The sequence below is a fragment of the Perognathus longimembris genome, chromosome 10 (genome assembly GCF_023159225.1).
Source record: "Perognathus longimembris pacificus isolate PPM17 chromosome 10, ASM2315922v1, whole genome shotgun sequence".
Classification (NCBI taxonomy): Eukaryota; Metazoa; Chordata; class Mammalia; order Rodentia; family Heteromyidae; genus Perognathus; species Perognathus longimembris.
Window position 1 is genome coordinate 32,966,875 of NC_063170.1, and position 25,911 is coordinate 32,992,785.

General features: G+C 41.7%; 1 protein-coding gene across 11 annotated transcripts in view; it reads right to left on the reverse strand.

Annotated features, from left to right (window-relative positions):
* Positions 1 to 321: 321 nt before the first annotated feature.
* Positions 322 to 25,911, reverse strand: part of Arhgef3 (Rho guanine nucleotide exchange factor 3) — a 326,782-nt gene continuing 301,192 nt past the window's right edge. For 9 of the 11 annotated variants that reach the window (XM_048355783.1, XM_048355789.1, XM_048355787.1 and 6 more), the window contains 6 exons: positions 23,605 to 23,701; positions 23,382 to 23,458; positions 17,045 to 17,302; positions 10,044 to 10,214; positions 4,532 to 4,718; positions 322 to 1,743 (listed from right to left, as the gene is read on the reverse strand). In XM_048355783.1, the coding sequence (XP_048211740.1) occupies positions 1,391 to 1,743; positions 4,532 to 4,718; positions 10,044 to 10,214; positions 17,045 to 17,302; positions 23,382 to 23,458; positions 23,605 to 23,701 (1,143 nt within the window). In that variant the 3' untranslated portion in view covers positions 322 to 1,390. The remainder of the gene's footprint in view (positions 1,744 to 4,531; positions 4,719 to 10,043; positions 10,215 to 17,044; positions 17,303 to 23,381; positions 23,459 to 23,604; positions 23,702 to 25,911) is intronic. The other 2 variants (XM_048355791.1, XM_048355792.1) reach the window with 1 other exon arrangement.

The window sequence follows — 25,911 nt, forward strand, 5'->3', positions numbered from 1 at the left end:
ACAAACTGATGGTCCAATGGCAAAGCAAGAAATTCTAACCTCTGACTTTTCACAGAAGGATTCAGCCAATGAGTTTCTCTTTTAATGTTTCCCACAGAAGGCCTGGAAGAAGTGCTTTTCCCTAATCGTTCCTTTCATGAATTTTCGTGTGTGTGTGTGTGTGTTGGTACTGGGGCTTGAACTCAAGGCTTTAAGCTCTCTCAGTTGGCTTGCTTGCTCATGACTCATGTTCTGCAACTAGAGTCACACACCCCCATCCAGCATTTTGCTGGTTAATTTGAGATGAAATCTGACTTTTCTGCCTAGGTTGGCTTTGAACTGTGATCCTCCAGATCTCAGCTTTCTGAGTAGCTGTGATTACAAGCATGAGCCAGCCACACCGGCTTATTGTTCTGAGACAAGATCTCGCTTTGTAGACCACTCTAGCTTTGAACTCTTGATCCTTCTGCCTCTGCCTCTCAAGTGCCATCTTGCCCAGCTTCTTATGTTTGTAAGCAGAGTCATTAGTGCAGTCAGAGTCTCTTTTCCTGTTGTTTCCACCACACTGTAAAATGAGTGGCCTAGGCAAGTGAAACAAAAAAAATTCGAAGACAGGGCCTCCTTGTTATTCTGGCACACTTCCCCAGGCCCTCGGGCTCTCTCCAGATGATGTAGAGTAGAAACAGCTCTCTATGGTTAGCACTGACCATGCTCAACACCTCCTGAGGCCATGTGTGCTTCAGTTCAAGATTTAGAGCCAGCAGCTGCTTTTTCTGGGCCCTTCTAAGGGAAGCGTCTATCTCCTGTCCTCATAGGTTACTGCATCAAGCCTGTAGTGGATGAAGTTGCCAAGGTTCAATGTTTCCGTCTTGCAAAATTAAACCTTTAGACTCACCAGGGATGCTTCATGCTTTCTGGTTGAATACCACAGAGCCAAGTTTACTTGGAGGGCTGGACATTCCCAGCTCTCCCTGAACTGTCATCCTGATGCCATGTTTGCTAAGCTCTCTGCATTCCAGGCATTTGGCTGCCATGCGAAGAACTAGAACACACGAGAGAAGAATGGAAGATGGGCTCTTCAAGTGATCTATGAAAGACAGCAGTTTAGAGATTCTATTCTTTCTACTTCGAAGAAATCCAGCAGGACAACTGAAAAGTAACTTGTTCCAGTACCTCTCCATTCATCCAGACACTTATGATATACAGTACAGGGTAATGGCTGCCTCTGATTTCAGCTGACACAGACGGATTGGCAATTACAGTACTAGGGACAAAGGTACAGAGATACAAGAGACCAGGCCAACAGTCACAAAAAGATAAAAAAGTGCTTCTCCAGACTATTCCATGTGTGGAATGCAAATACTGTACAGGTAAGACACAGGTCTACTTCTAGGAAGGCCACACCCTTCTGTCAGACATTGCTTTCCACAGGCCTGCTGTTCCCACAGGAAGAGTCTGTCTGTTCCATTCGTTCACAGTCAAGGCTGACTTCACTCGTGTCCATACTACAGTCTGACTCACTGCCTGATTGGTCCATCTGCTCAAGTTTTGTTTCGCCTTGGTGCTCCCTGCTTCCGGTGGTGGGACTTAGGAACGGTCTCTCGGAGTCAGGCCCCCCAGCCTGCCCGGCAGCACATAGCACTGTTTCTTTGGCTTGACGGATACAGTTGAGCCACTGTTGTTTGTTGAAGGTGTCATTGGCTTGTAGTGAGTGGGTCTGACTTTGGGATCCACTTTTGAAACTGACTCTGAAGAAATTTTTAACTGTAAATGAAAAATACATGTAAAAAGAGTCATTTCCCCAGGTCAACTTCATATGACACTAACCCCCGGGAACCATGGTAGACACTACTGATCACAAAACATTTCCCTCTTATCTAGAATATAGCTCTGCTCTATCTCACTGTTACTATTGATCACTTGGAGTCAACTGGGCCTAACTCTCAGGTGTTCCATTGTTCTCAGAAGCTAGGACATGGATATCAGCTCTGAACACGATATTGGTTACCTAATCTGTTTGTATATCAAAATCCCTTGGGGAGCCAGGCACCTGTGGCCTACACCTATAGTTCTAGCTACTTAGGAGGAGAAGGATCATGATTCAACCAACTCGGGCAGAAAAGTCCATTGAAACTTTTCTCTCCAATTAACCAGCAAAATGCTGGCAATGGACTTGTGGCTTAAGTGGTAGAATGCCAGCGTTGAGCAAAAAGGAAGCCAGGGGCAGTGCTCAGGCCCTGAGTTCAAGCCCCACGACTGGCAAAAAAAACAAAACAGATTCCAGGGTCCTATCCTTAGAGTCTCTGATTTAATAGCTTTAAAAACGTGTCTAATAGTCTATAATTACCAGAAGCGCCCCAAGACAGAACTCTTTCCAGTATAAGAAGCTCTTTGTAACACTGAAACATGCCTACAATACAACCTTTAGCACCAAAGTATCTGTGTACTCAATATTCAATGATTGCAAAGAGCTGGTATAAATCTAGTTTCATTTACAAATAAAATTACACTTCTATTATCTCAACAGGAGTAATAGGCATTTAAAAACTGATAGTGCACAATATGTCAGATGTCTTTTTTGGAAGTAGAGCTGTGGCTCAAGAGGTAGTGTGCTAGCAAAAAGCTCCAGGACCTACTCAGGAGGCTGAGATCTGAGGATCATGGTTCAAAGCCAGCCTAGGCAGGGAAGTCTGTGAGACACTTATTGCGAATAAACTACTCAAAAAAGCCAGAAGTGATGCTGTGGCTCAAGTGGTAGAGTGCTAGCCTTAAGCAAAAAAGAAGTTCAGGGAAGATCCTGGACTACAGTTCAAGCCCCAGGACCAGCAAAACAACAATAAAAGCCTGCTCAGGGCTAACACTGAGGCCCTGGTTCAAGTCCCAGGACTTGACGACACCTTTTTCAACCTAGCAACAACATTAATAGGTATCTAATGGGCCTCATGTGCCTCATGCAGTGCTTGGTTCACAGAGCATCTGCTGTCAGAACCCTGAACTACCCCTGTAGCCAAGAGACTGGGAGCCACTGCCTTACATGGTTTAGAGGCCAAGCCACAAAGGCAGAGGAAGACCAATGTTTCACTGCTTCAGTTGCCTTACAAATGTGATATATGTAACAGTTTAATACAATGCCTGGCCCACAGTACTCAAGAAATATAAGGTTTACTTTTTCCCTTTTTTTGGTGCCGTCCTGGGGCTTGCACACAGGGTCTACGCACTGTCTCCAAACTTTTGTGCTTAAAGCTAGTAGTACAAGGCTCTACCACTGAAGCTCCACTTATGGATTTCTGGTAGTTAATTGGAGATAAGAGTATCACGGGGCTGGGGATATAGCTTAGTGGCAAGAGTGCCTGCCTCGGATACACGAGGCCCTAGGTTCGATTCCCCAGCACCACATATACAGAAAACGGCCAGAAGCGGCGCTGTGGCTCAAGTGGCAGAGTGCTAGCCTTGAGCGGGAAGAAGCCAGGGACAGTGCTCAGGCCCTGAGTTCAAGGCCCAGGACTGGCCAAAAAAAAAAAAAAAGAGTATCACGAACTTTCATGCCTGGCCAGGCTTTGAACTACAGTCCTCAGATCTCAGCTTCCTGGGTAGCTAGGATTATAGGTGTGAGCTTCTGGTACCTGGCATAATAACGTTTTATTCCTAAAACAGCAACCACTACTACTATTGGAATTGAAGGACTGATAAACATGGACGAGGAGGTACATATCAATCACTTTGACAATGTCATGCCTATGTTAACCCAGGAGATTTAAATGTTCCATTCTCAACGAACACTTTTCTATCATATCTAAGAGTTCTCCTGCACTAACCATAGGTGTCTCCTTACTGGGTTTTAATGTTCGAACTAACCTTCTTTATCTCATAAGCACTGCAAGCACCTTATGGGCAAGATAATTCACTGCTTAGTTCTCCACTGTACACTCATTTCTAGTGTTCAACATTTCGAAGAAACTTGATAGTTACTGCTATTTCCACTTTCTTAGTAATTCCTTTACAAAGTCAAGTTTGAGAAGCTTGTTACAGATGAATGATCATCCCAGTTGCTTATTTTTGGGGGGTGTATTTGTTTTAGTTTCCCTATGTAGCCCAGCTGGCCTCACATAAATGATGCTCTTGATTCATTCTCCAGAGCTGGGACTATAGTGATGCCATTGCGCCTGGCCTCCAGCTGACCATTCTTCAGTCTCGTAAGAGAGAAGTCTGCCAATTAACTACAAAACCCACCAGTATGGAACTGGTACCACAAAGGGATCATGTGGGAGTAAGCATGCTTTTATCCAAGGCAAGGACACTTTTTGAAGCATGCTTTTTATCACAAAGGCAGTACAAAGAGCACTAGCTATGGGCAGATGGATTCACTTAACAGTACCTTACTTAATCCTCATAGCAACCTTACAAGGAAAGTAGTATACATCCCTGTCACAGATGGGAAACCGATTATACAGTCATTGACATGGAGGTTTGACTCCAAATCTGTGGCTCTTTTAGTAGTCACTGCTTCCAAATCCCCATTACCCCAACTCTGCAATACATCACTCATACATACTTCTCTCATTGTTGCTGAAAGCCCCTCGTAGGGAGCCACCCAGTCTCACTTCTCCGTCCTGCAGGTCTTCGAGCAGGAGGTCCTTCACAGGGATTGGCTGCCGGTACAACTGGTAGCAGAGCTGTTCATTGTGGGTTACAGCTCGAGTGATCACAAGCACTTCTTGGAACAGGAAAACATGTAGTTTCTAGAAAGAAAAACATCCACATGGTTTCTTAGACAATAATACCTGGTGGACTTGTGGGCCTCTACAGTGTGAGGGCCACATGTAGCAAGTTCATAGTGGATTATGAATTTATGCTCAAATCCATGTTTAGGCATACGAAAGTTGGGCATGTGTGAGCCATTTCCAGACATGCATGCATGCGTGTTTGTTTGTGTGTGTGTGTGTGTGTGTGTGTGTGTGTGTGTGTGTGTGTGTGTGTAATTTTCTTTCCAATAAACTCTGCTTTGGCACCCAGAGAGAGCTTTCCTACCTAGGGGCTGGCAGTTCATGCATGTAATCCTACTCAGGAGGCTGAGACCTGAGGGTCATGGTTCAAAGCCAGCTCAGCTTAGGCAGGAAAGTGAGATTCTTATCACCAATTAACCAGTAGAAAGCCAGAAGTGGAGGTGTGGCTCAAGTGGTAGAGGGCCAGCCTTGAACTGAAAAGCCAAGCTTGAATGCAAGGTCTTGAGTCCAAACCCCCATTACTGGCATACTCACATATAAAAAAAGCCTTTGTGGGCTGGGGATATGGCCTAGTGGCAAGAGAGCTTGCCTCGTATACATGAGGCCCTGGGTTCAATTCCCCAGCACCACATATACAGAAAACGGCCAGAAGTGGCGCTGTGGCTCAAGTGGCAGAGTGCTAGCCTTAAGTAAAAGGAAGCCAGGGACAGTGCTCAGGCCCTGAGTTCAAGGCCCAGGACTGGCCAAAAAAAAAAAAAAAAAAGCCTTTGTGTTCACAAATACCTGTAGCTAGGGCTATTAACTCTGAATATCTGATTTATAGTGCAATTCACAATGTACGCAGACACATGGCCTCCAGGTCAACTAAGAGAAAAAGGAGAATCGAATAAAGGGAACAGAGTGAAAAAGTTAGCCTTCCCTGGTTTGGGTGTATAAACCTGGTACTCTATGAAATCAGAATTAGCAATCGGCTATAAAGGATGGAGCTGTATAGCAAAACCTAATATTAATCTTTGCTTCCCAAACTCATAAAACATTTATTCTTTCAAACACAAAAGATATCATCTCATCCTGTAGTCCCAACAGGGAACAGTCAGAAAACAGCCAGAGAAGTTTTCTTCATAAAGGTATCAGCACTTCATGTTTTCTGAAGAGATGCTGTTTCAAAGGTGGATTAACAGCGCTGAGAGGAATATGTTACTCAACTGTAATCCCAGCATTGGGAGGCAGGAGGAGGACAGCCTCAAATTTGAGGCTGGCCTAGGCTACATAAGAGAGACTAGGGGAAGTGGGCTACTAATGTGTGTGTGAGCAAAAAAAGAAAATTAAAAAAACAAATGAAGGCTTGTTATCATGAGTGGAGCTGGGACAAATTTGCTACAGTCGATTCTAAGTGCCAGACTCCATTTCACAGGCTGAAAGCTTAGAAGCTGCAATGAAAAGAACTGCAGCACTATAGCTAGGTTCTGGTTTCCTGAAAACATTTGGGAATGTCAGAGTTGCAAAGGGGGTTATCAGAAGGGTAGGGATGGTGACTCAGAATCTTGATTTGAAGCAAGGGAAGCATATGCTACATATTTAATCATTTCATATTTGAGAGAAAAGAAATCTATAGGTCTCCTATGCTCTCCTTCAACTGCAGAGATAAAACTCAACTGACTCTTGGCTGATGAAAATAAAATATAATTTAAAAAATGCTGAAAAGTCTGGCATGGTGGAATATGCCTATAATCCCAGCACCTGGGAGGCTGAGGCAGGAGGGATCATGAATGTGAGGCCAGGCTACCCTTGAAGTCATGAATCACAGTGAGGCCCTGGGATATATAGTGAGATCCAGTCTCACAACAAAACAAAAAGTGGTAGAGTACCTGCTTGGCAAGCATGAGGCCCTGAGTTCACACCCCAGTACTACCCAAAATAAAGCAAACACCAGTACCCAAATCCTCCCCAAATAAAATTTCAAAACAAGAGCTGGGGATGTGGTTCAGTGGTAGAACACTTGCCTAGTAGATGAAAGAGCTGGTGAGATCTCTAGCAACACAAAAGAAGATAAAAAGACAGGAAAACCGTAAAATAAAAAAGAGTTGGGTGAAAGGCTATTTTTAGAGTGATGGTGAAGCAAAGAATGTGTTTAAAAAATTTTACATTGCTTCTCCTTCAGTAAATTTTCTAGCAGAAAACAGACAATCTGAACTCCAATTGTCTAAACAATCTTTAAAAAAATATCCCTAGCTGGATGCTGGAGGCTCATGCCTGTAATCCTAGCTACTAAGAAGGCTGACATCTGAGGACTGCGGTTCAAAGCCAGCCCAGGCAGGAAAATCTGTGAGACTCTCCAATTAACTACCAAAAAGCTGGAAGTGGAGCTGCAGCTCAAGTGGTAGAGAGCTAGCCTTAAGCAAAGAAAAAAAAAAGGCTCAAGGATAACACCCAGGCCATGAGTTCAAGCCCAAAGACTGATATACACACATAAATACACATCTACAGCTATGTATCTATATATATCACAAATACATAATTATATCCCTCATTTATAGATGCTCACTGACAATTTCTCCTATTACAACTCAGTTCTTTATGCCCTTAAACTATTCTACCTTGTTTTTGTTTTTCTAACATAGGATTTTATTCACAATGACCTTTACAACTCTACTAGGGGCAAAAACCAACAGACCTCCCACCCCAGTTGCTGCCTTTATTCTCAAAACTGTCTAGAGCATGAACTAGAGTTCAGCTTTAATGCCCAAGACACTTAAATTAGAGAGTCCTCAGCTCTTGAGTAGTGTATAAAGAGACCCTCCGCTCCCAAGTGCTTCTTTCTATTTCCCACAGGCCTTCTTAGAAAGAGCCTTCAAGGAGCACAGTGTCAGGTTATGGAAGTTTCCTGTGCTTTAGGCCATCAGTAACTCCACAGCAAACAGAGGAAGGTCTAATGGGCCCCACAGTACCACTACTTGGCTGGATCCACTGCAGCCCCAATAATGGGCAACAGATGTAGTTACTGATGTCAAGGAACTTTTCCAAGCAATACTCTGTCACAATCTAAAAGGTGTCCCTTGAATGAGCAAAGGTAATCAGTCTCTTCTAGAATGAAGACTTCTGTTTTGAAATTAATTATTTTGGGGATGGTTTTGGGTTTTTAAACTGACAGCCTTGCACTTGGTAGACAGGTGCTCTCCTATTTGAACCATATATCCAGCCTTTTATTTTCTATTTAGCATGTTTTTATCATTTGAATCTATCTACCAATTGATCAGTCAGTAGTACTGAGGTTTAAACTCAGCAACCACCAGTTGTGTCACATTTCTAGTTCTACCTAGATTGAAGAGGTATTGTGTGTGTGTGTGTGTGTGTGTGTGTGTGTGTGTGTGTGTGTGTGTGTGTTTCTGGTGTGTGTATGGAGGGGAGTTACTGGGGCCTCATGATTGCTAGGCACATGTTCTACTGTTGAACCATGCATATAGGTTCTGCAACATACAGTGGTTATTCTTCAGATAGTCTCACATTCTGCATGGGTACATTTATGAACTGCAATCCTATTTTTTGGCTTCTGTAGCTGAGATGACTGACAGGTACCACCACAACCAAATTCTCCCACTGAGATGGAGGCTCATGGATTTTGTTTCCTACCAGCTTTTTACTTCTACCAGTTAAGAAGGAGTCTCTTAAGCCGGGTACTGGTGGCTCACACCTGTAATCCTAGCTACTCAGGAGGCTGAGATCTGAGAATCATGGTTCAAAGCTAGCCCAGGCAGAAAAGTCCATGAGACTTATCTCCAATTAACCAAAAGAAAACAAGAAGTAGAGCTGTGGCTCAAAGTGGTAGAGTGCTAGCTCTGAGCAAAAGAACTCACAACTACCACCACCAACAACAAAAGGGGATCTTTGTACATTGTTTTTTTCTGGGCTGGCTCCTACCAAATAGGATTACAGGTGTGAGCCACTGGTATCCAACTTGTGAAGAGTTCTTAAGAGTTCTTGGCTTTCATTCTAAAGGCTGCCTAGAAACTGAAAACAAACACAATGAAAATAGAGACCCTCTCTCTTCATGGCTATCTGAACACAGAAACTTAAAAGTAATGATAATAATAGACACACAATAGCTTGGTGAAGTGAATGAGTTTTTAAGTCTCTTATAATTCTATGCTATCCTTTCAGCAAGTGTGTTTTTGATGAGTGCCCAGCATGTTATGGGTTCTGGACAGTGACAAAACACACTCCTCATTTTAAAAGGACATGGTATAATGACAGATACTGACAGAATTATAATACAAACAGAATTAGTAAGTGCTTCAGAGGAGATCTGCATGTTACTAGAAGATAGGTTATTATTTAAAACAAACAACAACAATAAAAAAAAAACCTCAAAATACAAAAGCATGAGTTACTCAGTTGCCAGTCAGGGGATAGATTACTACTTGAGAAAGAAGAGTTTCTCATAGCTAAATGCATTGAATTTAAGAGCGATCTGTTTTTCTGAGATTAAATTCTTTAAAAATCCTGTTAAAATTACCCTTTTTTTTCTGACATCAAACTTGGACTCATAACCAGATGTAATGGGGTGTGCCTGTAGTCCCAGCTACCTGGAAAGCCGAGGGGCGAATGCTGGGGGCAAGGAGCTTTAGGCCAGCCCGGGCTACATGGCAAGATCTCTTCTTAAGTACAATAATTAATAATAACAACAGCAACAACAAGAAAACAGAAGGAGTAATATTAACTTATATATTTGTTTTTGGAGGATGTGATCTAACAAAATAAAAAGCTGGCAAACCTATGTTGGTTTCTAAAATTCTTTCTGAATATATATTGGCCCATGATAACAAAATATTTTAAAAGATGTATGGAGTCATGACTCAAGTGGTAGAGTACCTACCTGCCTAGCAAGCACAAGGCCCTCAGTTCAAAACCCACTATCATAAAAAAAGAAAAATCAAAGAATATATATGTATATATATTCCTATGATGTAAAACAAACAACTGGGAGATCTATGATGAGCTGGTGGCTCACAATGATAATCTTAGCTACCCAGGAGCCTGAGATCTGAGAATCATCATTCAAAGCCAGCCTGAGCAAGAAAATCCATAAGACTCTTATTTCCAATTAATCATCAAAAAATTAGAAATGGAGCAGTGGTTCAAGTGGTAAAGTGCTAGCCTTGATCAAAAAAGCTCAGGAACAGTGTTCAGACCCTGAGATCAAGTACCAGGACTGACACACACAAAAATAGAAAAAGAAAAATATGGCCGTAGATAGGGGAGAAATAGTAAGAAGAAATACTGATCAAATGGATCAGGGACTGGGAAGGCCCAAAACAAGATCTCAAGAGAGTAACTACTTACCACACCCCGGTTGTTCTTCAGTTCACCATGACAACACAGGACCTTTGAAGAATCAATCAGGGAGTCTTTTTGGCCTTCTTCCAAGTAAAGAAGCCGCTCTTTATAGTAACGACATTCAGATTCCCCAGTCTTGGTGTTAATTTCTGCGACAATTCCCTGGATGATATTTATCTACAGAACAAAAGAAGGAGGAGATACAGGAAAAGTAAGTAAATCATCCACACACCTCTTAGGGCCAGCCTACAAGTCACCAAGACAAAGCACATCTAATGCTAAGCTTCTGATATTGGGAGTTCTGACTTGGGAAAAGTGAAAAGAATTCTTTCTTTTAATAAAAATTATTTTCATATATATTGAGTGTGTATATATAAACATACTACATATATATTAGTACAAATACATATATACATTTACGCATATATATCTATATGTATACAGCTATATATGAAAAAAATGTTCACTTCATAGAATCATAAAAGATCAAAAAAATTGCCACAGTTCTGGTGCAGGACTTGCCTTGCCTATATATGCACATATATTTCTACACATATACAAATATAGAACTACTAATAATTTTATATGAAGGGAAGAGATTTCAAGATAGTCTTTGACACCGAAGGCATAAGTGGTACATGCCTGCAGTCCTAGCACTTGAGAGGCTGAGATAGGAAGATCAAGAGTTAAAGGGAAGTCTGCACTGTGTAGTGAATTCCAGACCAGCCTACACCACATATCTCAAACAATGACAAAAGACTCCAGTACAACATGGACCAAGGAAAGAAGGAATCCAAAGGAGGACGTCATTTTGGAGACTTGAAAGCTACTTTCAATGTCTCTTTATTTTATTTGTTTTGTTTTTTGTTGCCAGTCCTGGGGCGTGGACTCAGGGCCTGAGCACTGTCCCTGGCTTCTTTTTGCTCAAGGCTAGCACTCAGCCACTTGAGTCACAGTGCCACTTCTGGCCTTTTTCTATATATGTGGTGCTGGGGAATCGAACCCAGGGCTTTATGTATACAAGTCAAGCACTCTTGCCACTAGGCCATATTCCCAGCCCTCAAAGTCTCTTTATATGTACCCCAATTTATTGTATAAAGAATGTTTGCAAATGGGGTGTGAAAATGGCTAGGATAATAACAGGGATAATATACACATGTACATTTTCACTTACATCAATAGCACATTCAAGTGAGTTAAAGTCAAAGTGGTGTCATTAAAAAAAACAGATATGATGGATGGTCATTTATTTTGATGTGGCATTTTATCACATGGATAATGTGTCTAGATGTTAGACACTGTTTAAAACAAAGAAATGAATGTTTGGAAAGAAAAGACGCTGATTCCATGATGGGACAGTGCATATAATGCTGTTATCCATGTCAATAGCACAGGTGAGTTCTTGGTCATATTTACTTAACAGAAAAAGTCAATCTTGGTGAAAAGTGGGGTTCTCCAATAAGTTTTGACTCAGACCTGGTCTGGTACTGTGTTAAAAGTATCTGTGGGATGCAGTCACCAGATCAGCCATTGCTACAGGATCTGCCCAATATGTTTGGAAGTAGAAAAGTCATCCTCTAGTCCTGTTTACCCAGTTGCTCTGGGTTTATCAAAGGCTAAAAAAGAAGCTTGTACTTTTTTTTTTTTCACGAGTCTGAGGCAGAATGATCTGAGTTTGAGGCCCACCTAGGATAAAAATAGTGAAAAATAAGTGATGATGCTGATAATGAAGAAGGAGGAGGAGGAGGAGGAGGAGGAGGAGGAGGAGGAGGAGGAGGAGGAGGAGGAGGAGGAGGAGGAGGAGGAGGAGGAGGAGGAGGGGTGGTGTTTTGGGCTGTACTCAAGGCAGGTACTATACTGCTGAGCCATGTGCCTCCATTTTTTTATGTGTGTGTGAGTATGTGTTTGCATTTGTACATGTACATGTGCTGGTACTCAAGGTCTCGGGGTTTGGGCATTGTTCCCGAGTCTTTTCAATCAAGGCTGGCACTCTACTACTGAAGCCACAGCTCTCTTTGGGGCTCTTTGGTGGTTAATTGGAGATAAGAGTCTCAAACTTTCCTGCCTGGGCTGGCTTTGAATGTCTCAGACTGGGAATGTGGCCTAGTGGTAAAGTGCTCGCCTCGTATACATGAGGCCCTGAGTTCGATTCCTCAGCACCACGTATATAGAAAAGGCCAGAAATGGCGCTGTGGCTCAAGTGGCAGAGTGCTAGCCTTGAGCAAAAAGAAGCCAGGGACAGTGCTCAGGCCCTGAGTTCAAGCCCCAGGACTGGCCAAAAAAACCCCAAAAAACAAAAAACAAAAAATCAATCTCCTAAGTAGCTAGGATTACAGGTGTGAGCCACCAGTGCTTGGCCTCATGCTGAGATAGGGTTTACTTCCTATCTGTTTACCATCAAGACTGATCCACCTATTTTAGGTTTCCTGCTTAGATGGAAACTTTTGGACTTTTCTTCCAGAGCTAACCTGAAACTTGAATCCTTCTGGTCTCAGATTCCACGTAGCTAAGATGACAGATAAATATGCGAGTGTGCTCAACAATAGGGGTGTTCAGAATTTTCTGCCCAAGCTAGCCTCAAATGGCAACTCTCCTAATCTTAGTCCACCCTTACACATGGTGCTGGAACTTATTTTTTTTTAAGTAATGCTACCAACAAAATTTTGGAAATGAAGAGGGGGATCTATGAAACTCATAACTCTCATTGGTACTTTCAAAACAAAAACAAATTTCACAAAACAGGCTAAAGTCATGACTCATTCTTCAAATTAATTTAACAAATGTTTGTTTGTGGAGTGCCTTTCCGTGTTATAGTGGTTTCAAGGAAATGAGAGTAGGTCCCTATGGCCTATGGAGGCTTCCAAGAACTTGCTTTATGTCTACTTTACTATGTTCTTCAGACAGAAATGGAGCCATACCCTTTAAAATTAAAAAAAAAACAAACACCTTGTTTTAAAGATCTTAGCACTGATGGATATGGCTTATCTTACCAGTTAAGTATTACTAGGGCAGACGAGGTCATGAGCCAGCATTTGAGTCAATTTTCCAAGTTGCCTGAAAGTGTTCAGGAAACCAAAAAGATATGTACCACAGACAGAATGATGTGTTCACTGCCTAACTGAACTCAGGAAATTAACAGCTGGCATAGTACATGAAGATTCATAAATTCAAATGCTCCCATGGCTCCTTAGGCAGCTCTGACTACCTTCAAATACTGCTCTTTCACTGGTATTTGAAAAAAAAAAACACAGACAAAACAATGGAAACAGTGCTGTTGCTCTACAGACTTTGTATACATTTGCAACAGTAACTCTGTGCCCACTTTCATTTACTGAAAATATATTTTATATTTATGTCTTCCTGACATCATGTCCTGAGGTCTTGAGGGAGATTTATTCTGCAAAGTTTCAGGGAGGTATAAAGTTACATACAGCAGATTGCCAGTAATCAACTGTCGAGGTAGTTATGCATTTAAGTTAAGCTCATTGTTGCAAACTGAAATTTATTGTTCATATTGAAGGAAGGAACTGGAAAAAGAGGATGAGAAATACAACTGTACAGAGGCTAGGTGCTGGAACCACCATCCTCACTCACAGTGGAATCTGAAATCTGGAATCTAGATGCTTCCTGTGTCCCAATGCCATCAGCTCGAGATGGAGCAACAACAGCAGTGTTCATTAGGGCTGCCTGTTCAGAGGAAGAACTGTTTTGACTATTGAGTTCCAGGATTTTTTGTGTCTGTGCTAGTCTTGGGGTGTGAACTCAGGCTATCCCTGAGATTTTTTTTGCTCAAGACTGGCAGTCTACCACTTGAGCCACAGCTCCACTTCTGGTTTTTTTGGTGGTCCACTGGAAATAAGAGTCTCATACACTTTATTGCCTCAGCTGGCTTCAAACCTTGATCCTCAGATCTCAGTCTCCTGAGTAGCTAGAGTTATAGGCATGAACCACCAGTGTCTGGCACCCCCTCTCCTTTTTTTTTTTTTTTAAAGCAGTTGGGGAGCAGTGCTGGGGATGGAGCAGGGATGATTTGCAAGATAATTTTCTGTCAGAAACAATGCTTAGAGTTCAATCCACTAAACAGCAATTCTAACATATAAATATTCAGTTCTACTTGAAAAAGTTCTTTTTGGGGAACCGTTTCATTCATTCATTTATTATACTGGTATCTGGGCTTGAATTTAGAGCCTTATGCTCTTGCTTTGACTTTTTTTCTTTTTCACTCAGGGCAGGTGCTCTACCCTTTGAGCCACATCTCCACATCTGGCTTTTTAGTAGTTATTTGTTTTGTTTTGTTGCCAGTCCTGGGGTGTGAACTCAGGGCCTGAGTACTGTCCCTGGCTTCCTTTTGCTCAAGGTTAGCACTCTGCCAACTTGAGCCACAGCGCCCACTTCTGGCTTTTTCTGTGCATGTGGTACTGAGGAATCGAACCTAGGGCTTCATGTATACAAGGCAAGCACTCTTGCCACTAGGCTATATTCCCAGAGCATGCTTTTTAGTAGTTAACAGCGGACTAAAGAGTCCCTCAAAGTTGTTTGCCTGGGCTGGCTTTGAACCACCTCAGATCTCAGCCTCTGAAAAGGCTAAGTAATACAGAAATGAGGCACTGGCACTTGGCCAAAACATCTCGGTTATTCCTCAAAACACTATTAAGAAACTAACAGATCTCATCAGAGAACTGAATGTAATCAACCTCCTATTGCAATTTACTGAGCCCTCTGGCTTCCCCCCCCCCTTTTTTGGGGGGGGGCTCAAGTGGTAAAGTGATATCCTTTTTTTTTCTTATTTATTGTCAAAGTGATGTACAGAGAGGTTACAGTTTCATATGTTAGGCATTGGATACATTTCTTGTACTGTTTGTTACCTCCTCCCTCATTTCCCCCCTCCCCCTCCCCCTTACCCTCTCCCCCCATGAGTTGTTCAGTTGGTTTACACCAGGCTTTTCCCCTTTGTATAGACAAAAATTTACTCAAGGAACATACAAGTTGATCTACATCAGTATGGTGGGGTTTATTTCTATCAAATACTGATGATGATCCCAGGAGTACACAGCTAAATAATTCTGCTCATTTTGAAGAATGGGAAAATATGCCAGACTATACATGGGCTTGCTTTGCAGACATTTTTAAATAAATGCAGTATGCTGGATTTTGTGCAGTTATATACAGATTCAACTTTTGAAAATGGCTTTACACTTTATGTTCAAAGGAAACTAGTAACCTACACACTCTTTCATATTGCATTCTTATTCATCTGTTGGTTAAATTAAAACTTTAGGTCACAGGACCTTTCTCTTTATAAAGAGGACAACATCCTTTCATGTTGTATATTAAAAAGGTGTCTTTTTAATAAAACTGAGAATAGGCTCATGTGCTTCACAAATTAATGATTTCGAGTAGCTGGTGCTCACTGTTGCTTTTATTCTTGCAGACCACACAGTTGCTAAGATGAAATAAGAAGAGGAAGAACTCAAGCACACCCCTCTCAGTAACCAAAGGACATGATGAAGTGAGTGGGCCTCACCCCCGGTGTCTGTGGCTCTGGTCCATGCTGGATCCAGGGCCTGTCAGATACCTAGGACACCTCATGAATAAGGAGGCACTCTTCATTTGAATCTATGCTACATGGCAGCAGAGAGGTCTCACCACAAATCCCACCTGGTAATGAGACAGCCATATGTAATTCCAAAGGCAACTGGGTCCAAAAACCTAGCCAGTTTTCCACATCAATATACAGGGCTATTGTGTAGAAAGATACAGGATATGGAATCCACATGAATGGAGTGCTGAATATCAATTCCATCACATGTTGGCTCTGGACCTGAGCAAGCTATTCAACTGGTCCAAAAAGAATCTAAAAAATAATCCCAGTAAGGGAATTTTATTCCCATTTTCTGCTTGAGGAGCAGGAAACAACCCCCCACCCCCAATATCTCCCTGCTCTCTCATAAGTTGTGAGTATTGCCTATAATATGAGTGTTATCCATAAGGCAATTACTTAAAACTGCTTTAAAAGATACTTGATGTCAGTAATTATTACTATTTTTGTCGTAGGTATTACTCATAATTATTAAACCCCTCTGTGGGAGACAACTGACACTCTGCTCAGTAGGTTCAAAACTTTTGATATTCAAATTACCTATAAATATCCTGTTGCTATTGTGCCTAATTAAAACAGGGAGCAAGCAAAGCCAGGTGCTGGTGGTTCATACTTGTAATCTTAGCTATTTAGAAGGCTGAGATCTGAAGTTCAAAGTTCAAAGCCTGCCAGGGCAAGATTTGTCTCAGCTTTGTCTGTCCAGGCTGACTTTTAGCCTCAGTCTTCAGATTTTTAACCTCCTGAATAGCTGGAATTATAGGTGTGAGCCTGGCCTGGCATTTCTTTACACCTGTGCTCAAGCCACTTGTACCCCTGGCATGCCCACGGCTCTTCCCTGTGCTAAAGAGAGCCAGCGCTCTGAGTAGAATGCTCATACTTGAATTCTAAGGAAGAATCTGTATTTTTCATATCACCTGACCCCATATTCAATAAATACTTGCTGACTGAGGATCCTAATGGTTAGCAAGAAGTTGGACTAGTCTCCCTACTGCAATGGGAACTATGGGGAGCTAGATCTTAAACAGATGTCACCTGCACACATGGGCTTTGGGACTATACTAAAAGGCAAACTCCCATGTTGTTACTAGATAGGGCGAATCAATTTACAATCCTCACAGTCAGCATTAGAAGACCAGATTAGTCATTGATGCAAGGTCAAGAAATTTTAGAACCAAAGAGGCCTTGAAGTATATTTCAAGTAATGCTGTGTTTTATGGGTTAGAAAAATTGCAGCAGAGAGAGGACAGGTGACTTGCAAAATAAAAACAAGTACCAGGCTTGGAGCCCAACATTCCAAGGTATGCAGTACACATAAAGCCATTCATTCGCACGTATGTAGTATGTATGAACCCAATCCAATAGCGATTATGGGGACATGACCAGGTAAGAGAGAAAGAGGGAAACTTACAGCTTCTTCCAAGTGCTGCTGATCCGGATTATCATTTGGTGTGTGCCGCAAGATTTCTCGAAGAAGCAGAGGGTATTTCACCAGACGACTTCTTGGAATATCAAGGAAATTCCAGAGATCCAGCTTGCGGCTGAAGGGGGATTCTAAACATCGCTGAAGGAAGTCCTGGACCCTATGGTCTTGCTTTTTGTGGTCCAGCAGGGCTTTTGCGGCCACTTGATTACTACAATAGCTGTCATAGGAGCTGAGACAAGGGAGCTAAAAGGGAGGCATGAAAAGAAGGCTGGGAGTTAAAATAGTTTAGCTCTGAAGCTACAAGCTACCACTTACTCACTGGGACTAAGAAAATACCAAACCAGTCTCCAGATCTGGCCAGCCCTGCTTTATCTGCACGGCTGGAGAAAATGACATTGTGGAATTCTCCAAAGAGAAGAAATGCACAGGTTCTTAAGGCCCTAGCAGGCTTCCATTAAACCATTGTACAATTATTTTCTTTAATGTAAAGACCCCTATCACAATTTGATTTTCCTGACAATCTAAGTTGGAAACAAATGAATTGGGATTACTGCATGAACCTATGGTGCAGATTTTTCCTAATCCTTTCAAAGACATCCAATAAGACAAAAGTTACTTTTTCTGTTCCATATTTGTTAAAACTGAGGTTTGAACTCAGAGCTTCACACTTCACATGAGCCATACCCTGCCAGCCTGACATTTATCTGTCCACCCACCCACTCACCTACCTACTGTTTACAATAGGATTTCTTTTTTTTTTTTCCTTTTTTGGGGGGATAGGTGGGAGAGGGTACAGGGCCTAGGACTGTTCCTGAGCTTCTTCTGCTCAAGGTTAGTATTCTACTACTTGATCCACAGTTCCACTTCTGTTTTTTTCTTTTTTAATTTTTTTTAGTTGTTTATTGGAGATAAGTAAGAGTCTCGCAGAATTTCCTGCCCAGACTGGCATTGAACAGCACTCCTCACCTCTCAGCCTTCTGAGTAGCCAAGTCTGACTAATAGGATTCCTTCCTTCCTTCCTTTTTTTTTTAAAAAAAATTATTCCTATGAAGCACATGTAGAGGTTGGGAATGTGGCTTAGTGGTAGAGTGCTTGACTAGCCTGCATGAAGCCCTGGGTTCGATTCCTCAGCACCACATAAACAGAAAAGGCTGGAAGTGGTGCTGTGGCTCAAGTGGTAGAGTGTTAGCCTTGAGAAAAAAATAAAAAGCTCAAGGACAGTGACCAGGCCCCAGGACTGGCAAAGAAAAGAAACAAAGAAAGAAAGAGAAAGGAAAGAAAAAGAAAAAAGAAACACATGTGGCACACACACACCACATGTGAAGTATTGGGTCTGGCTCCGCAGTGAGGCCCCTGGTGTAGCTCAGTGCAAGCACCTCTACATTAGTTGAGACCACCTAATTCTAAGGCTTGTCAATTATAATGGGCCTTAAGAAGTTAAAGCAAAAGTGTTAAAAAGTAAACATAGGAATCATGTATTAAAATCTTTTAAATTAGTTCTGACAGGCTAGGAGAGATTTTGGGCTACATCTTATGGTCCATATCACACTATAATGCAAAAGAACAACTTAGGCTTAAAGACTTGGAGAAATTTTAACTCCTCTGATTTCATTCCATCAAAACATTAGTTTCCCTAACATGTCCCATCAGTCACATTGTGCAAACAACCCATCAAAGTCTCAAGTAAAGAGCATCTCATCCCTTTTTCTAGTGCACCCTCTTAATGACTCCTGGGGCTCAGCATTCTAACTTGAAGCTAGCGATTGCAGTAACATGAAGCCAGTGGTCTAGCTGTACTTCTTCCTCTAGTCCACAACAATTAGGACACTGTGCTTACCACATCACCCGCACTGCAGAGGATTCAATATGAGACCTGATCAGGGAGTGTCTCATTCTTTCTACATCCTCAGTACTCTGTGCATGTGATAGAACACTCTATGTTCCCAGTGAACTAATAGATAAATGTTTAATAGATTACAAGGTTATGTAATATTTGATGGTTTGAGAACATTGCTTAAAAATAAAGCAGCATCATTTGAAAGTTTATATATTGGGACTGGGAATATAGCCTAGTGGCAAGAGTGCTTGCCTCGTATACATGAAGCCCTGGGTTCAATTCCTCAGCACCACATATATAGAAAACGGCGCTGTGGCTCAAGTGGCAGAGTGTTAGCCTTGAGCAAAAAGAAGCCAGGGACAGTGCTTAGGCCCTGAGTCCAAGGCATAGGACTGGCAAAAAAAAGAAAAGAAAAGAAAGTATATATTCTACTGCTTTTTCCACACTTTGTATTGAAGTGACTGAAACTCACTGACTGAAACAAAAAAAACATGACTGGGGAAGTAGTGCTTAAAAGGTTCACTAGTAACCTTAACATTCCTTCCATGTATATTCACACACACATACACACACACCCCTACGCACAATATGTATATACAATATGTAATATTACATATTGTCTATTACTTTGATTTGTGTTAAGAGTTTCAGAAATTGTTCCTCCACTATTTTTTTCTTTTGCCAGTACTGGGGCATGAACTCAGGGCCTGGGCACTGTCCCTGAGCTTCTTTTGCTCAAGGCTAGTACTCTACCACTTGAGCCACAGCACCACGTCTGGCTTTTTCTGTGTATGTGCTACTGAGGAATCGAACCCAGGGCTTCATGCATGCCGGACAAGCACTCTACCACTAACCCACATTCTCAGCCCCTCCATTTTTTTATTTGAAAGTAATAACTGGAAAGCACACACACACACACACACACACACACACACACACACACACACACACACACCAGATGTGGTGCTTGTAATTAAGATTTTCAAAGTTAATTAAAAAGTACCTCTGGCTCTTTTAAATTCATTTCCCCTTCCTTGCCTTTTAAAAGACCTGGAAACAACCAATTTCATTATGAAGAAACAAATTAGCAGAACCCATCCGATGTAAACTAACAAGGAACTCTGGCCATACTGTTGTCCAATGGTTCATTAGTCTCTCTGATCCTGCCACCTGCTACCATGGCAACAAAGCGAGGCTCTGTTTCTGTGTGTGATCACACCTGACACCTGACATGGTACTCATTTCCTGGGCATGACTGGTTTAAACTATCTAGCTCGTCCAACTAGAGATGATCATATGGGATCTTAATTAGATACAGGAAGACTGTATATATCTTGGTTTCCAAATACAACCACACTTACTTATTTAAAATTTAGTGGTGATGAGGGCAGACTTGAAATGGAAAATCAGGTTGAAAGACAAATTTCAACAGCTGTTTATAACATCTTTCTCCGTATACAAAATGCCTGTACTAATATCTTCCTCACCTTTTGCAAAATACAGCATACAGAACATATAGCTTGGGGCTTGTTTCTGGTTATGAAACAGTAACAACTAGTTGTTATTATTATTTGTTTCTGCTATATTTGATTGAAGAACTTGTGGTTTAGGGAGGCAAAGCTACTCAGCTGGAGGATGAGGCCTGTTCTTAACCTTCCACCAGAACTCTGAAGTACCTTTCTCTATGAATAGAATTCTCACTTTTTCAAAAGAAATTCCAACCCTCTAACATTGTGAAAATGGACATAAAAAATCTTTTTTTCTTCCATACACCCTGGTTCTCTCTTTGATTTAAAATTTAATCAGAACCCAAATTATCATGAGAACTTGCTACTTTGGAGCACATATAAATTATTTTATTACTATGATCAGTCACTTGGGCAGTTGTTTCTTGTGCTGGGAAAGGCTTGCTCAAACAAAGTGACCTGTTAGGAAAGGGGACACTGATCCTCAGTAACCAGGGAGGTTCCCTGAAAAAAAGCAACCACTCTGTTTAAGGTCTTTAAAGCAAAAGGAATGGATTCATTCTAAGGTCAAAAGGACCAGCCGGCACAGCCCCATTTGGATAGTCACTTGTCTAAAAGGGTTTTTTTTTTCACTCTTCCCCTTTAGGGGGAAATAAATCAAATTTTCTTGGGTTTAACAGGCTCTGACTTTTCTCATTCAAAGTCCACAAAGTTGTTGACTTTGTTCTGCTAAAAGATGAGAACTTAAACATATGTACCCCTTGGTTTACAGTTCCCACTCACAAGAACACATCTGCAGTTAGAAGAGGGAAAACATTTACCAGATCATTGGAGCTGATAAATAAGGACCATTTTTCACAGAGTTTGGCAACAACAGACCAGTTGTTTAATTTTAATCTGAGTCCCCATGTACGATCATAGGCTAGATAGTAGTGTGATGGGTATGTACAGAAAAGGAGTACAAAAATGTCCCCAGCCCAAACTAACTTCCTAACAAACATGATAAATATGTATAAGAAAGTTCATAACTGGAGCTGGGCACCGGTGGCTCATGTCTATAATCCTAGCTACTCAGGAGGCTGAGATCTGAGGATTGCAGTTCAAAGCCAGCTAGGGCAAAAAGGCCATGAGACTCTTATCTACAATTAACCATCAGAAAACCAGAAGTGACACTGTGGCTCAAGTGGTAGAGCACTAACTTTGTGCTGAAGAGCTCAGGGACAGCTCCCAGGCTCTTCAAGAGTTCAAGCCCCATGATCGACAAAAAAGAAAAATTAAAAAGTTCATAACTGGGAAAATTCCTACAATCTGTGTTGCTGACACAATTTCACAATTTGCATATGGTCTTAAAAGAAGGACATACAGTATATATTCTAGCATTACTGTCTCTTCAAAACCAGCAGTCATTCTGTTCATTGGATGCCTGCCCCTTTGCTTCTCATCAAAGCACTCTACAAACTATGCAAGTTTAAGGAATAACTCTTCTCAGTGGATGGTTCCCAACTCCAGTTGGTTGGCTCTCTTTAGAGAAATTTCTTTGTGGACTAAAGAAAGTGAAACATCTGCTGTGGCTTATAATATCATGAAAGTCCAAAGTTTAAAGATGAATGACCTCTCCTGAAATATTAAAGGCCCCATTTCTAAATTATTCATCTTAGAACATTACTTGTCTTTCAAATACCCTTTGGCTATTTCAGCCTTGGTGCTAAAATTGATTCATGAATTAAAACATTAGCTGAGACATGAAATTCTATAAGATTTTGGAGTAGTTGAGAAGCACATGGTAAGAGACCAAGAATTAAAACTTTCTGCAATTCCTCCCCCACCACCACCTCTTGAGACTCCACATCTTCACCAGATTCCCTGGTTTCAGTGGGGTGGCACGGTCTCACGAGCTGGGACACTGGAGATGTCTCCTTCAATCTTTACATAGTCTCCTCCTCAAGCCAAAATGCCTTAGAGGCTAGAAAATTGGTCTTAATGACCCAACCTTTTGCGCCCTCGAGAGTTTGCTCCCTCTCATCCCAGGTTCCCTCTCAAAGGCTAGCCATTCTGGGCTTGAAACCAGATCTAACATTTAAAAAAAACACATCAAAACACTTATCTTCTTAGAGAAAAAATACCAACAACTTTCTGCATTTCCATTTGGTACCAGTGGGGACTAGAAGGTTTAGGAGGTTTAGAAGGTTTTAGAAGGATTAAAGTACAAACACAGAGACAGGGAAGTTACAGGTTGGTGGTAGGACTTAATAACATTCTCAGTACTCCCCAAACAGGGAAATACTTCCTTGTGCTGTTTTGGCTCTTCCTACCTATTTTTCTGGAACACTGGGTGGAATCAAGAGACTTACTCCTGTCTGGAAGAAGTCATCAAGGACATTTACTTTCATAATTTGCTTCATAACAAAAAAATCACTTCAAACTCAGATGGGACTTTTTTTTTTTGTCGGTGCTTCTGGTTTTCTGGTGGTTAATTGAAGATAAGATAGAACTGGGGAAGGGAGAGGGAATACCAAAATCGAGAGACAAATAACAAAAAGACAAACCACTCAAAAGGCAATACTTACAAAACCATTTGGTGTAAACCAACTGCACAACTTTTGGGGAGAGAAGGGAAGGGAAGGGGGAGGGGGAAGGGGAGGGGGGAAAATGAGGAAGGAGGTAACAAGTACAACAAGAAATGTACTCACTGCCTTTCATATGCATCTGTAACCCCTCTGTACCACACTTTGACAATAAAGAAAACAAATTTTTTAAATGCAATATTAATCATGTATTAATACTGTATTAATCATGGCCTTTCCTGTCCTGGCTGGCTTTGAGCCACAATCCTCAGATCTCAGCCTCCTGAGTAGCTAGGATTACAGGCATGAGCCCCTTGATCCTGGCTCCATGTAAATTATTAAAATCTGTCCTCAAGTATGAGGTTCTGAGTTCAATCCCAAACACTGAATCCCAAACTGAAAACAAAACAAAACAACTAAATCGATTTTCATCAAGACCAGAGAGCTTTGCTTACCCAGCCCACGAGGATGGGACCAACATGTTCAGTTGAGCCATCAGGCTTCCGAACATCTCGAAGCTGACTAAGGAGCTCTGACAAAAAACAAACAGAATGCTTATTTTGAACAGGGCTGGAAGAAGGTTCTGGGTTATTCACATGATTACATAATCGCTGACTTGTTATAAGACAACTCAAATAAGGCTGCAAGTCATGACTCATTCTGGGAACAAAATTATACCTTCATGTAGAGGAATCAGAGAGTCCAGTGTTCCAAAAATTTGATTCAACTCCTGTTCTGTCATGATGGAGAGTTTCAGCATGGGGTCATGATAGGCCTACACAAGGATAAGATATGGACACAAATGTTGAAAACCAGAGGAAGTACTATGTGAGTCATAGACCCCATGGCTCTCCCACATGACTTTCTCATATCACAGTGGAAATGGCAGAGGTGTGGCTGGGAGAGAGGAGAATTCAGTTCTACCTTCAGCTTTTTGTGGTTGTTGATAAACCATAGCAGTTTCTTTTTCTTCTTTTCAAAGATTCCTCCCACACCCCCAGGATAGCTCACTTCTATGAAGTAGCACAAATGCTAAGTATAGAGATTTAATTATTATGTTTTCAAAATAACAAGATCCCATAGCTTGAAAAAAATCCTTTATTTAAAATCAACTATTAGGCCTTTTCAGTACATTCACAGATAAAGAAAAAGTGAATTGTCATACCTTACTATTGACAAATAAAGAGAACACAACCTTTGTCAATCCCATAAACTTATTAAAGGTAATTAAATAACAAGAGTTTATAGTTATACATAGAATTCTATGACAATATAAAGACAGAGCTGGGTGCTGGTGGCTCATGCCTGTAAACCTAGCTACTAAGGAGGCTGAGATCTGAGGACTATAGATCAAAGCCAGCCCAGGCAGGAAAGGCCATGATACTCTTTGTGCTTTTTTTTTTTTTTTGCCAGTCCTGGAGCTTGAACTCAGGGCCTGAGCACTGTACTTGGCTTCTTTTTGCTCAAGGCTAGCACTCTACCACTTGAGCCACAGCACCACTTCTGGCTTTTTCTATACATGTGGTGCTGAGGAATCGTACCCAGGTCTTCAGGTATACAAGGCGAGCACTTTACCACTAGGCCATATTCCCAGCCTGCCATGATACTCATCTCCAATTAACCACCAGAAAACTGGAAGTGATGCAGTAACTCAAAGTGGTAGAGAGCTAGCCTTGAGCAAAAGAGCTCAGGAATAGTGCCTAGGCCATGAGTTCAAGCCCTATGACCACCAGCAACAACAACAAAAAGCATATAAAGACAGAGGTATCACAGTTCCTGCCCTCACCTGGCTTTATAAAGTTAATTGAGAAGATTGTTTTTAATGTATGCAAAATTAAATATATGCTTTGAAAACAGTTCAAGATGGACAATAGGAGAAATGCTATGTATCAGAAAAAATGATCAAGTTCTTAGCACTCTAGAGGGTTGGAAAGCTAAAGCTAGAGTGGGTAGGAGAAGTTCTGAAGGGAGAGGGAAAAGCAATAAATACTGCAGAAGAATTGAGGGCTGGGGCATGAATCAGTGGTATATATTGACTACCTATAAAGCATAAAGCTTAAACACCAGTACAAATGGGGGGGGTGGCAGAAAACTACATTGTGATTGGTGCCTGGAAGATGGGAGAGTGGGTGACTGAACAGACAGAGAAGGCAAGATTATGGTATGTCAGAGGATGGCTGTGAAGCATCTGAAGGAGCTCACGCTTAGGAAATCGTTGTCTGCCTTAGTGTATAGGACTGAACTCAGGACCTTGTGCATGCTAGGCAAAAGCTCTACCACTGAGCTACAACAGCAGTATAATGTGGAGAGTCTTTTTGTTTTTTAGTCACTACTAGGGCTTGAACCCAGGGAGGGGCTCATCACTCTTACTTGGCTTACTTGCTTATGGTTTGTCCTCTACCACTTGAGCAGCAGTTCCAATCTGGCTTTTTGCTGTTGAATTGGAGATGAAGCCTCACAGATTTTTCTGCTAGGGAATTATGAACCACCACCTTCCTGAATAGCTAGGATCACAGGTGTGAGCCATCAGTGACTGCCTGAATTGGGGGAATCCTGATGCAGGAAGAGGATTCGGTACATATGAACAGCATGTTGACCTTGGTCCTCTCTGGCTTCCTCCTTCAGTCCTACTGAAGAGTTAAAGTAAACCCCATTTTTAGGCAGCCCCCATTTTGTTGATTGTTTAAACTATGAGCAAACCCAGGCCACCAATTATCCTGGCTAGCAGAACAAGCTTATTAGGGCCCAGCTAGTCAGGAAACTCTCTGCTTAACCCTAACCACCTGGGAATGCTTAACTCTAACTGCCCTGGAATGCCTCAAGCCCTGAGCCAATCAGATTTGTACTCGTATCCTAATCTTGCTCGAACACCTGATGGCTGTAACTTCGGTTTTTTGCCTTTATAAGCTCTGTGAAATCTCAGCTCAGGCTTCCTCCTAACCTCCGCTGCGTCGGAGTGTAGGACGAGGCCCAAGCTGCGGCCCG